The sequence below is a fragment of the Delphinus delphis genome, chromosome 2 (assembly GCF_949987515.2).
Source record: "Delphinus delphis chromosome 2, mDelDel1.2, whole genome shotgun sequence".
Taxonomy (NCBI): domain Eukaryota; kingdom Metazoa; phylum Chordata; class Mammalia; order Artiodactyla; family Delphinidae; genus Delphinus; species Delphinus delphis.
In genome coordinates this window covers 126,458,865-126,473,506 of record NC_082684.1, presented here as the reverse complement: position 1 = coordinate 126,473,506, position 14,642 = coordinate 126,458,865, and the positions used below count along the sequence as shown (strand labels likewise).

General features: G+C 40.2%; 1 protein-coding gene across 1 annotated transcript in view; it reads right to left on the bottom strand.

Annotated features, from left to right (window-relative positions):
- The window catches only part of UBE2Q2 (ubiquitin conjugating enzyme E2 Q2), a 71,170-nt gene extending 58,065 nt beyond the window's left edge, over positions 1-13,105 (bottom strand). Inside the window, exons 1-2 of the mRNA XM_060005549.1 lie at positions 11,780-13,105; positions 1,249-1,350 (exon numbers count right to left, since the gene is read on the bottom strand). Coding sequence (XP_059861532.1) covers positions 1,249-1,350; positions 11,780-11,968 — 291 coding nt within the window. The 5' untranslated portion in view covers positions 11,969-13,105. The remainder of the gene's footprint in view (positions 1-1,248; positions 1,351-11,779) is intronic.
- Positions 13,106-14,642: the final 1,537 nt, after the last annotated feature.

Genomic DNA, 14,642 nt, shown 5'->3' with positions numbered 1-14,642 from the left:
ATATTTTATTTTATTCAATATCTGGTCAGACATGTCTCTCATTTTTTTTCAACTCCATTATTGTTTTTGATTATTTACTCTTCAAAAACTTTAGAGTCACTTGTCAAGTCCCAAAAATAAATCTGTTGGGATTTTTACTGGAATTGCATTCAATTTATAAACTAACATGAAGCTATACAGATAACTGACATATTTATAATATGGAGTCTGCCCATCTAGGAACACAGTAGTCAAGTCTTTCATTTTACTCAGCAAATTTTTGTAGTTTTCTTGATACAAAACCTGCACACCTAACCTTATTCCTAGGTATTTAGAGTTGTCAATAAAATACTTGCCCACCATATTTTCTGATTATAGCTGATATTTGGGAAAACTTGATTTTTATATAATAGAACTTTTAACCAGTCATCTTAAAAATCGCTTTTTCAGCTGACTCCTTTCGATTTTTTTTTTTAAGGTAAACAATCATGTCACCTGCAAATAATAATTGGTATTTTTCTGTAAGGACTTTGTGACATCGTGGAAAAATGTAATGATAATGTTAACTTTAAAAAAGCATTTAAATTATATAAAACATAACCTCAACTATTTAAACATATGTATAAGAGTATGTGTATTTTACTACCAAGGGAAAAAAATACCGAGAAAAAATAGCCATCATGTCAACAATGGTTGTATCAGGTAGAGAAAATAAGATTTCTATTTTCCTTTTTTTGTTGTTTTTAATTTTATTAGTTCTCTCACAATGGTCACTTATAGTTTTATAATCAAAGAAACCATGTTTCTAAAATGGAAAGTTAGATTGTTTTATATATTAGAAAATAACTTTTTATTTATATACCTTTGACTTTTACTCAGAGTTATAGACTCTTGACAGAAACAGCAATTGGTGTCATTCTGTCATTATTTCCCCCTCACATCTACCTTGATCTTTTTCCCTTTTTCTACTTCCTACCTTGGCTAGTGGTCCCAACCAAAAAGGCCTGCTTAGTTTAATGATTAGGATTCATGGAAAAGAGACCACCTAATTCCTGATCTAAATTAAGACTATACCTATGGGGAATAAAAATGAAAAACCAGGTATTAAACAGTAGAATATGAAGGACAAAAAAAAAAAAGAAATCTTAAAGGAGCTAAAAACCAGGTTATCAAATAATCATTAATCAGGCTTCTATAACATATTACCTCTTAACACTTAAATTCTATATGTTCATGAGAAACAAAAAGTAGTGTGGCTTATTTTCTCACCGAATTGTTGTTCTTAGTGTCTTCTAGACGTTCCAGAACTGATGTCAGATTTGGGTCATCAGAGTCCACAAACCATATTGGTGAAGAAGATGGATAAGATTCCTGTTACAGAGACACCTACGTTAAACACATTTACAGACAGGATAACCTGGATATGCAATTAAACCTCACCACTAAATGGCAAGATGACCACAAATTTAAGTAAAGCATATCATGGAAAGAAAAGTAACACATTAAAATCCATGTGTGGAGAAACAAAATTTTTAATGGATTTTTTTAAATAAAAATTATGTTTTACAGTTTAATCTTTCCTGTTCCATGTTACATAATTTATTAGTCTTAAAAAAAAAGGACTTTACCCAGTAAGCAGTATGATTTAAAACAAACAGAAGAGAATACACTTCAAAAGTTATGTTTCATCAAAAGTATGCAAGCACCAAGGAAGACAGGATTCCTTTCTTTACAAAGAAAGGTCTATCATGGTCTGGATTCACCAGCTTTAACATTTAAGGGCTTTAAAATCTGGAATCACAATAAATCCCTCAAAAAGCAAAAACAAATTAAAAGCAAAAACTAAAAAACCCCAACCTTGAAGTAGTCTACAGAGTTAAACCATACTACTTTTTGCCTTTTAATATAATAAAACTACATTTCTAAGATTTATCTAGATGAGATCTAACTCTGAATTTTTTTAAATAAAGCAAAGGAATACATATCTAGGCACATGTTTTTAAATCCTTACAAATGTTAAAAATGATTTTTTAAATCTTCTACTCACTATACTACTTGCCTTCTGAGTAGTGTAATTACAGAAGCTACTTTGAGATTTCTCTCCAATAGAAAATTGGCCCCTATTGGCCCCTAAAAATCAATCCCATTTAATTTTGCCTTTTTCCTAATAATTTCCCATCCCTTCTTAGATTGCAAGGAAGACTCTGGCTTCTAAAGGACAAATTTCTTAAATGAGGTTAAGATTACTTCTTCAAGACAGCAAGGTGTTAGAAAGGCAGAACAGACAGCAACATAGCTGTCTTAGGGCTACATTAGCCACTATGACATTAGTCATAGTGCTCACTAGCCACTGGAGTTGGGCTCTGAGACAGGCATTCTCCTTGTACAGCTACTGTCTGCGTGCTCCAGCTCATCCAGGTCAATGATGTTATTGAACACTGTAATAGGCTGCCTCTAAAATGGTTCCAATAATCTTAACCTCCTGGTAGTCACACCCTTGTACATGTTTCCACCTAATAACAGACATTTACTCTGTTCATTTGCACTGTTTTCTATTATATATTAGGGAAAAGCCATTAGTATTAGTATTAGGTACAGTTAGATTCTAGTCATAGAGAAACAACAATTTTGCAGAAACAGTTTAAAGAAGCATTGCTTTGAGAACTCTAATCTCAATTACAAACTGATTATTTTTAAAGCATTTTACAAAATGTTCTTTAAAGAAAGAAAAACTGTATTGAAGTAGGACATCATTATATCCATTCAGTAATGGTTTATTTTTGTATTCTCATTCCTCAAACTCTTACTGTGTCCCAAACCTCTTTAAGGCTAAAAGGTAAACAGACTGTCTTCAAAATTAATCCTATTCTTAAAAGAGAATTACTTATTACATTTTCTTTAAATTCTTCAGCCTAGTTTGAGAACACACCATCTAAACCATTTTTATTGTTTTAGATTTGTATTTTCTTTAGCCTTAAAAGAAAAAAAAAGCACTAAATTCTCAGCTTCATTATGTAGATTAAACTTCTGCATAAGCAAAAGAAAATATATGAATTGTTGCTCTGGACTAAAACCCCTCAAAACCATATTATGAGAATTGCAAAAAAAGAGAAAAACATAAAAGAAACACTGAGATCAGTTACTACCTATGCCATATTTTTCTAATCCTGTACAAAAGAAGACAGGATATATACTAGGTCTAAGCAACTATGTTAACAGTTCTCAAGTGGGGCCCTTGGACTCCTAGGTCCAAACTATTTCTACAAGAATACTAAAATGTTAATTGCCTTTTTCACATTGACATCTGTACCAATGGTGCAGACATAATGGTGGGTAAAACTAACTGCTGGTACCTTAGCACAGATAAAGGCAGTGACACCAAACTATACTTGAAGACATGGTATTCACCACCAGTCATTCAAGGTGTTTAAAAGAAAAAAAAGGCATTTCACTTATGAATGTCTGTGATGAGGCAGTTATTTTACTAAATCTCAATCCTTATGTCTTTTTAATATTGCAAGTGATGAAATGTGAAGCACACATGAGCACTCCTACAGAACACATGAGAAAAAGCACTTGTATGACAATTGTGAGCTGAACTAACCACTTTCACAGGACACAATTTTCACTTGAAAGAATGACTGACAAACAATGGTTATTCCAACTTGGATTTTTGATAGATGTTTTCTCCAAAAAGAATGAAGAGAGCCTATCATTTCAAGGAAAACACAGGACAGTATTTATTGCCAATGATAAAATTCAAGCTTTCAAGCAAAAATAGAATTTTGCAAAACCTGTATCTACCACTGTGAGCCTGACAGCTTCCTAACAGTATTCTGATGAGGCTGATGGTGATATTAATGAATATAATGTTTCCATGTCACCTAACAAAATGTATCAACATTTAGAAGATTTCAGTGAACCAATATTTTCCAAATGACCAATGCATGATGTCATAATATCATGGGTAAAAGATCCACTCAAAGTTCAAGAAAAAAACAAGTTTGGGTAGAGTACCCAAAATGAATATCTACAACTATCTAAAACAGCTGTTACAATATTCCTTTTTCCAACCAAGTATCGGTGTGAGGCTGGATTTTCTTCCTATTACTTCAACCAGAACAACATATCACCACAGATTGAATGCAGAAGCAAATGATAGACCAGACATCAAAGAGATTCACCTCATAAAATGTAAAATTGTGGGGCTTCCCTGGTGGCGCAGTGGTTGAGAGTCCGCCTGCCCATGCAGGGGACACGGGTTCGTGCCCCAGTCCAGGAAGATCCCACATGCCACTGAGCAGCTGGGCCCGTGAGCCATGGCCGCTGAGCCTGTGCGTCCGGAGCCTGTGCTCCGCAACAGGAGAGGCCACAACAGTGAGAGGCCCGCGTATTGCAAAAAAAAAAAAGTAAAATTGTGCCACTATTCTCATTAAAACTTTTTGGTTTAGAGCATAAGGTCATTTTCCACAAAAACGTTTATATTAACATGTAATGAGTTTATCTTAATGAATATTTTAAATATTTGTTTTAATTTCTAATGATAAATATTGACAACCTACATAAACAAAAGCTCCTTGGGACCTCAATATATTTTTAATAGTGTAAAAGAGTCTTGACTCCAAAAAACCTTGATAACTGCTGCCTGCCCCCTATCTCCCAACCTTTTTCCCCCTCACTCTCAGAAGTTCTTCCTTGGAAGAAACATCCTTTTATCATTCTATATTAATGTGGTTCTACTGAGGTTAGTTTTCCTATCTCCTTCCCATCTTCCTACCTGCCTCCCTTGACCCAAAACCTGATCACAGGTCTCTACCAGCCTATCCTACTCCCAGTGGTTAGCTGTCAGATGAGCTAAACCAGGCAAATCTGGGTCTTCTCTGGAACTAGAGCCGTCTTTCTTGGAGATCCAGCATCACAAGGACAATGTTGGCCAACCGGGGTAGCCAGCATATATCTTGCCAAAATAGAGAGGGTTAAAAGAAACCAAACTGTTTTCTAAAGGGTCATAGATATTTATACTATACTTTGTGCCATGACTGTGAGAATGCCCCTTTCACTTCACACCTGCTAACATTTTTACCAATCTAATAAAAGCTGCTACCTGGAAGAAAAAAAAAAAGTTCCTATACAATATAATTTGTTACAACATCTCCAAAAACCAATTCATCAACAAGAACAGAAAGCTATCACTTCTAGGAAAATTTCAAAGGATATTACCTATATGCACAAGGATTTAGCTCTAGCTATTAATGCTCAAAGCATTACTTAAAATAGAAGAAAACAGAAACCACTGATAGTAGCAGACACGACTGACTCAATGCTGTAGTCATGTAACAGAACAGCACATGATAATTGAAGACATTGGAGGAAAAAGTTTATGACAAAGGTCTACAACATTACTGAGTGAAAAATCAGATAACAAAATAACCTGATTTTTTTTTAAAAGGGAGAGGGAATCTACATAAACATAAGAGAAAAAAGATGACCAGATGACAAGATATGTACCATAATTTTGACAGTGGTGTCTTCTGAGTGGTAGAATTACAGGTGATTTTTTTTTTCTAGTTTTGCTTATCTGGTTTTTAGACTTCTTAAATGTCTTATTTTCCACATTATAAAATATCCACTACCACCACCTCTGGAAACGTAATCTTCAGCACAAATTTCACATCATGGTCAAGGCTTGTTCAGTGTAATATTTAGAAGACAATCTACATACTTTGAAAGGCATCCAAAATTATCACCAATATTTAAAACTAAGCATTAATGCTTTCAACCTCTCATATACCTCAAGCTTTTAAATTTTTACAAGGTTAACAACTAAGCTTTGTATCTATCTTGAAAAGATAGTTTCCTTACTATTTCTCTTTAAAATGACCCATGATATACAATTTTTAAACAACAGATGGTGCTCTAAAATCCCAGTGTAAGTTCAAGCAGCTTTCCTTACATTAAATGTTTAAGTGCTTCTAACACCTCTCCTCGCCAGTTATGAAAATTTTAGACAATTATCTAAGCATCTAATTACTCAGGGACCCTGTTTTTCCTCAATTCTACTATTAGTTTTATAGTGATTTTAAGGCTTGAAGGATGAAGTTGTCTGTGACCACCACCATAAAGGTTACCGTAAGTGGACAAATTTCAAAGAAATTCACCACCACGGCCACTGCCACCATAAAATGTTGTGTTGTCCTAATCTAAGGCAACATAACTCAAGGTTAATCAAACCAACCTCTTCGCTTGTCATTGCCTAAGGAGTTTGTCTTGTTCAGAAATAGCTTTACCTATTTTTCCACATAAATCCACTAAGAGACCGATGTGTGGCTCTATATCAAGCACCAGCCAGCAAAACTGCCTGCCAGAATGCTCAGTTTCTGGCATTTTTCCAAATGACATGAAATCCTTGGAGATGGCTGTATCCTAACTTTTTTTGAAAATTGATATACATACTTCTTGTTGAAGGTTCAAAGGTATAACAGTTTTAATTCTTCTGGAGAACAGCTATGGGACACTCTATTTTCACACTTTGCCGTTCAATAAATGTGGGATGGAGAATGAAATAAACTGACAGAATTACCATATGGTAGCTTAATAAAATTCTAAATGACCTGACAACATAAAAAAGCTACCCAAAAAAAAAGAAGAAAGAAAAAGAGATTGCTCCCTGATAATCATTTTACAAGTAAATAACATACAACTAAATATCTAACATGACCAGAGCCCAGAGAAGCAGAGTAAAAACACTAACATTTGGTAAAAGAAAAATGCATATATACCCCTGTGATCTGAAAAAAATTCCTAAGTGCTTGTTTGAATAGCAAATTACAGCTAATCATAACATCATTCTAAAGGCACTGAGGCAGAGAAAACAAAAGTGCTGAAGAGAATTCAAACCACCTAATCTGCAGAAACCAATGGTTTCCTTGGATCTGAGTCCGCTTTGTCTCTCAGAATGATCTTTCAGAAGAGAACACAGAACACTATTACAATGGCCTTGGAAAAAGGGACCTCTGCTTCACCACTCTGGCTCTCCAGTAATGCTTTATTTGGCAGGGACTATTTAAATTCAATTCCCCACTAAATTCAATTCCCCACCCCTCAACTAGCTGACATTTATCTAATACTATCCTTTTCCAGGCCTAAGGAAGTTTAACAACAACAACGAAAAAAAACAAGTTACTAAAGGATACACCATTCACAAAATGGAAATCTAAGTCTCCCCTCTTCATGTATCTGTTCCTTTCAAGGAAGGGCATAAAAATGGGGATGAGGGAAGAGAGATACCAACTAGGAATTTGACTCTATATTATAAATTGGTCAAATGAATGGAAACAATGATTCCTCTGGACTGAAAGTACCACTGAGGTGCTTAACATGACAGCTGTGATACTTCCAAAAGATTCTCCAGGAGTTCAATTTGGAAAAGTAATCTGTCCCAGGAGAGTAGACCAAAGAAAAGGTCTTGGGCTCTTTAGTCAAGTTTTGTTATTTTCCTTTGTATAACCTTCTCTGGGCTACTTTTTATCAATGCAAAGACTAGAAACAAGAAAAATTAAGAAATTAACAGCACTGGTTTATTTCCCATGAAAAGCTATTAAAAAGCATTTTCAAAAGTGTTATTCAGCTGCTAATGACACCATCACTTTTATATTTGCAGAGATCATTATCAATGTTAAAGAGCTTTCCTATATATGCTCTCATGTGGGGCTAAAAGTATTATCTATTTCAGAGAAAAATACAGTGAAAGTAGTAATTTGCTTAAGGTCCCAAAGACTAAAGACTAAATTTTTTTCTGTCTCCTAAACTCTCAGCTCTAACATTTTTAATTTAGTATCTTGCTGTTAGGGTTGGGAGGGGGGTAACCTTTTTGGCAATGATGAATAGAAATTTAATTAAAAAAATGTTCCACCACAAATAGCCTGGCAAATAGCCACTCAGGCAGAAAGAGTAATGATTTATGCTACACAAATAATAAAGTACTATGAGGTTTTATTTGTTTACCAGCTAATTTACTTCCTGGGGGGGATTTCTCACTCTAAAACAGCAATTCCCTACCAAGAGTTCCCAAATGCCAAGAAGTCCATAAAAGGAGTAATGGAGTTGCCAAGGTATGCTAAATATTTCAAAAGGACTAAAACAAAGTCCTACACTAGCTCCCAATAAGGCTGCACAAGTTATTAAAACGAGCTGCTTTGATTTTAGGTGTGATCATAACTGGATGTTAGCACTGACTGGCAATTAGATCTATTTACTGAAAATGGAAAGACAATACTTCTAAGTTTGCATGACAAACTTTCATATCATGAGTTCACAGAAAACAAGTTTTTTAAAAAAGACTCCTTGAAGTTGAAAATAGCACTCTTTCCCTTTCATACTTAAGATTAGGACAAATTTATAAAACAGAAAAAAAAATTAGCTTCATTCCCTTGGCCTAAAGAGTAACACATCTATGCCTTGTTTTTTTTTTTTTGGTTTGTTTTTTGTTTTGTTTTGTTTACTTCTTAAAACGCTTTCATGTGAAGTCAAATTGCAGATTTCCTATCGAACCCTAAGTGGCCTTTTAAATATTTATGCACTACCCATGACACTTTCTTGATGTTTTCTCTGCCCTTTTGACCAACTCTTGGCAGTTAACTTACATGGTAGTTAAGATTTTTGTTCCAACAGAATATAGCTAAAATGGTGGCCATATCATCAATAGTACAAATATTTACTGAGCATTTAGTGAGAGGAAGATGAAAAATATTACAGAATATTCCCCCCTGCCACCATAAAAAAGACTTTTAAAAACTACACAACTAAAAAAAACAAAAAACAAAAAACTCCCCAAGTATTATAATATTAAGAAAACATAACCAAAGCAATAAACAGTTAAGGACTATAGAAGACAGGAAAGGAAATAGATATCAGCATAAACAGCTTATGACTAGAAGAGCCTTGGGGATGGTCAGACATGTCAAGACAGATTGGGGTAGGGTAAGGGGCACATTCCACATGGGAAAAAATGCTGATGCAGAAGCCTGAAAGAAAAAGGGGGCACAATATCTTTAGAGGACTACTCAGAAATTGACATGCAGGTGTATAAGGAAACAACTAGTGAGGTACCATTCACTCAAACATTACAGAAACTGCCTAAGGATGCTTCTTGATAAGCATGGAGAAGACAGGGCCTGGCATGTAGAAGAGCTCAATAAATATATGAGAATAAGAGGAAATAAGAGGAAAAGTTTTTTAAAAGATAGATCAAAATTATCATTATTTTTTAAGAGCTAAAACTTTTTAGAGAATAGCAAATCAAACACAGTAGACAGGTCCTGACATATGAAATCCAGCCCCATTTTTTCCTTGCTCCTTCCCCTCTAAGAAAATGGCATCAGCAAGAGCAAACCATGGTGATTTTATCTAAACATTCAGCCATGCTTAAAGAGTCTTTATCTTTTAGAGATACACACCGAAATATTTACAGATGAAGTGATATGTCTGGAATCTGCTTCAAAATAATCCAAGGTGGGGTATAGATGAAATAAGATTGGCCAAAAGTTTATCACTGTTGAGGCTGGGTACGTGGAGGTTCTCCACACTATTCAACTTTTTATATGTTTGATGTTTCTCCATAATAATGTTAACACACATTCATATACACTGAGCATCTACCATGATAATTATGTTCTGATAATGTGTCATAATTCACTAACATCTCAATTTGAATAGTTTGTGTTAGTGGTACCATTATACTGGTCCCCACCAGAGCCTCCTTTTGCCAGGTGCCTCTAATTCACTTCTTGTTCCACTTCCTAATCCAGGTCATCACTCAGTATCTTTCTGTGCAGCTGACTCCATCAGCCTCCAATATGGCTCTCAATAGGGCACTGCTGGCATTTGAAGTGGGATAATTCTCTGTCGTGGCAGACTGCCTGAACATTACAAGACATCTGGCATCCCTGTACCCCTGCCACTAAATGCCAGCACAGCACAGCAACACCACCATCCCACCCCCACTGGGATTACCAAAACCACACACTTTTCCTAATGCCACCCACTGTACAGAACCACTCCTAGTCCTGGATGGCAAAAACATCTTCCCATTTACCTAACTCAGCAGCTCGCCCACAAGCCTACAAGTTCACTCTATCATTGAAACCAGCCCTACTTTTTCCTGGCCATACCTGAACCTGTACCAGAATAATCATCATTCAGACTAGCCAGTCTCTTTATTATCACCTACTTCATGCTCACTACTACTTCCTGTTTTCCATTCTTGGAAAATCTTCACCTTCACCAGCCTATATCCTGGGCTTCTCAAGTCTCATTATAACTTCTCTACTCCTAGTCAATCCACATTTTCTCAAGCTTTGCTGTCTTTTTTAGATGGAGTTTCCTCTGCCTGAAATGCCCTTTCCTTCCCTTCCAAAATTCTACTCACCTGTGAAAGCCCAACTCCACAATCAGCCTCTCTTCAAGGCTTTCTCTGAAGCGACACCACCACCACCAAAGTCCAAGTTAATTGCTCTCTTTGGCTTTCATGATGATACCATAGAACCTGGTCACACTTCGTTGTGTAAAACTCTTCCCCCAAGAAGACTAAGTTTTGAAAGCAGGGACTGCGCTACCCAGTTGTGCAAAACCAGCGCCTAGAAAAGAACACCTGAGTACAGCTCTTTACTGAACTTTTTTTTTCTGAAATATACACCTGCTCCCCAGTACTCTGAAAACTACTTTAATGTTAATTATCATAACTTCAAGGCTTTTACAGACTCCGGAGCGCCAGGTACGCTGCAGGGTAGGCACTTAAGTACCTACTAACTTAACAAAAGGGAGTTTAATGACGCCAGACTCGGTTTTAGCCATATTTACAGAGGAACGTGAAACCTTAACTCCTGTTATAAGAGGCATATTCCGCAGTTTGGACCAATACCCTAAGTCAATTTCACAACGAACAGCCTCATCATACACTTTTATGAAGAAACTTATTTAACTTTTTTTTTTTTTTACGCGTTTCTGACGAGCTTTCAGATGAAGTTAAAGAGTGAGCTTTAACGGGTCTTCTCGGCTTTGGGACATAAAACAATCCTACTGGGCAGCAGACTTGGGCACGTATCGCCTTTCGCCAGCTCCTAATCTGAACGGCTTACCCACAGGAGGGGCTGCACAAACATACTCCCAGAACACCTGCCGCATCCAAGGTCCAATGCGCCTTCGGAAACGCGTTAGCGCGGATCCAGGCCAGCAGGAAGGGGATAATTCAAACAGTGCCAGAAGCTGCATTCTAAACTTTTTTTCCTCAAATGCGTCAGTTTTCAATGTTAGCTTTTCCTTAAGCACAAACTTAAAATATAATTGGGGGAATACGCGGAACCAGGGAAATCTGACTCGAGAAGGACGCGCTCAAACTTGAGGGCCCTTCGCCTGCCCCGCCGGGGCTCAAACAACAGCCGACCCGCCGCACCGCGGCCCCGGAGGCAGGCCCCTGGCTGTAGGCGGCCATGGCGACCCAGCGAGGGCTCGGCCGGCAGCGGTCTCCCACCTCAGGGCGCGGCGACGGGGGCCGAGAGGGACCAGGAGTCCCAAACCCAGGCCGGCGAGAAGAGCCGGAGAAACGAGCAGACCGCCTCCTCCCACCCGAGCCGCGCGCAGTCCCGGCGGGGCTGGGCCGGGCCCTTCTCCGGGGAAAGGGGCGGGCCCGCCCCGCCCGGGGGTCCGAGGGGCCTCTCCGGGGCAGGCTCCCCTTTGTCCAGGGACTCTGGGCGCCCCTTTCCTCCCCGGCCCGGCCCTACAGGGCTGCGGCCGGGCGCCTCACCGTGATATTGCAGTGGAGTGTGAGCGGCGGCGGCGGGGAGTGAGGGCTGCCCGGCGGCGCCGGTGGCGGCACCAGGAACTGGCAATGCAGCTCGTCCAGCTTCCAACTGACGATGCGGAATCTCTCGTGGTTCTTGTCGAAGATGGACGCCAGGAACTTCAGCTCGGCCTTGAGCCCTGACACGGACATCTTCCCCTCATCTCCGGCGGGAGGGGTGCGGAAGGGGAGCCGGGCCCGGAGCCGCCGTCACGGCCGCGACCGCCCCGCGGGGCCGGCCCGGGCCGCGCTCTCGCGGCTCCGCCTCTCCCCGCCGCCCCGGCCCGCGTCGGTCGGGGCTGGAAAATGGCGAGGGGCTGTGTGGCGGCCTGGGCGGCTGCTCCCTTTGTAACTGACTCCACCGGCAGGAGGCGGCTGCCCCGCGGCTTAAAAGGGCAACAGCGACACCACCCCCGCTACCGCCTTGGGAAAGGGCTGCCCCCACTACCGCCTGGGAAACGGCTGCCCCCACCCCGCCCCCATCCCTCCCCGCCCCGGCGCGTGCACGCGGCTAGCGCGCGCGCCCGCCAGGCCGCCCCCTCCTCGCCGTGACCCAGCCCCCTTCCGCCCGGCCCAACTGCTCTGCTCGCGCCCGCGGACGCCAGGCTCAGGCCAGCTGGCGCCCCGGCCTCTGATCACCAGGAACCTGAGACCCCCGCGCTCCCCTGTTCCCCAGCTCTGGAGCAGACACGTGCGCGGCCTACTGCGCCGGCCACGTCGGCGGGGCAGCGGACGCGCGCCGGCCCCTGGGGGCGGTGCTCCGCGAGGCTACGAGCGGGCCACCCACTCACCTGACCCAGCCCCGGGCCCTCCCTGGTGGGAGACTGCGGGCTGTGAGGAGCATTCGGGACCCGTATCGGCCCACCTAGCTTCATCTCCGCTATTCTCATCCTAGTCACCTAGCCACCACTAGCCTGAGTTCCTGCCAGGACCTTCTCGCCGGACTCTGCTCACTCCTTTGCTCTCAAACAATCCTTTTACCAAAAAATGATAATTTGGTCTCTGCCGGCTGCTCCCTCCCACCTCTCGCAATTTCATCCTTCCCCTTACCCACTACCTCTGTTCACTCTGGCATTCATTTTCTCTCCCTCTTTCCAGCCTTGAGCTTTTGTCATTGCCCAAGCTTAAGATAACTCTCTCCACCTCCCATGGAGGCAGGGCTGGCCTATTTTCAGTAAAGTCTTAGTTCAAATGTCATCTCAGAAAGGGCCTCCCTGACCACCTAATCTAAAACAGCCACCTGGGCATGGACATATATACACTACCAAATGTAAAATAGATAGCTAGTGGGAAGAAGCCACATAGCACAGGGAGATCAGCTTGGTGCTCTGTGACCACCTAGGGGGGTGGGGATAGGGAGGGTGGGAGGAAGAGGCAAGAGGGAGGAGATATGGGCATATATGTATATGTATAGCTGATTCACTTTGTTATAAAGCAGAAACTAACACACCACTGTAAAGCAATTATACTCCAATAAAGATGTTTAAAAAATAAATAAAATAGCCACCTAGTCACCCTGTATCACATCATCCTATGTTAATTTCTTTCTCATCACCTGTCACTATCTGATATTTTTCCTGTTTATTTATTGTTTCTGCCCAACATGAATGTCTTATGCAGAGCCATAGTCCCAGAACCTAGAACAAGGCCTTTTATGTAATAGACACCCAATGTTATGAATGTATGCTCCTATCTGGAATCCACAGCACTTAACACAATCCCTGGCATATTCTAGATGCCCCCAAAATGGATGGAGGACTGCGTGGCAGTCCAAAGGAATATAACATAATTGGGCAGGTAATTAATAGTGTGTTTAGTGGTATGTCCTAAGGTCAGGACCAGTTTCATGGGTGTGCAACCTGTAGTTGCATAGGGGTCCTGGCTTAGAAGGGCCTTGTGCTTGGTTTAATGCTCTGCTAATAATTTTCCAACAAGGGGCTCTGCATTTTCCTTTTGCACTGGTCTTGACTGGAGGTACCTAGCCTTCTCTGGTCCCTAAATGTATCCTACTTCATGATCTACAAATGGTCCCTTGTCTACTGGTCCTTTAGATAACAAAATTCAGAACAACACTGGGAGGTAGTAAGCCCACTGAATGGGGAACATTTTAAAAGTTTTTATTTTCATTTACTTCTGAGATATCGTATCATGTTATATTGCCTTTCAAGGGGTCACAGACCCCTCTGAGAATCTAATAAAAGCTATGATCCATCTTCCCAGGAAAATACCTCTGCAGGTAAAGTGTTATATTTATGGGGATTCCTGACCCTGGCACTAGAGGTACCACTATGAACTGGGACTGGGAGAAGAAGGGGTTCCAGTCCTGAGCTCTGAGCCAGAAATAACTAGGATACTGTATTGGCATTATTGCTGGGTTAAGCACAAGTATGGCTTGCTGCTTTTTTTTCCTTCAGTCCCCAGTACTCTTGGGACCCTAACAGGCATGGCAGTCACAGACAAGGACTTGAGAAAAAGAGAACAAATTGTTCAGAACTTGGTATGACTTTGAGAAGTAAAATTCCCTGAATAAGTTATTTAATCTATCTAAACTTTATTTTGTTATCTCTAAATTGCTATGAGAAAATAGAGCTTTATAAATTGCAAACACTTTTACTAGTTATATCTCAGAAATATATATATATTAATTTCACAATCCCATTTTTTGAGTATCTGCTGTGTTCCAAGCCCTAAGAGAGCTAGAAATGTAAATAGATACAGTCCCTGAATTCAGGAAGCTTAAAATCTAGCATCAGAAACAAAACATTGTTTCCTGGTGCAAATAACAGAAAAATGTGACTTAAAGTGGCTTGGACAATAAGGAAATATA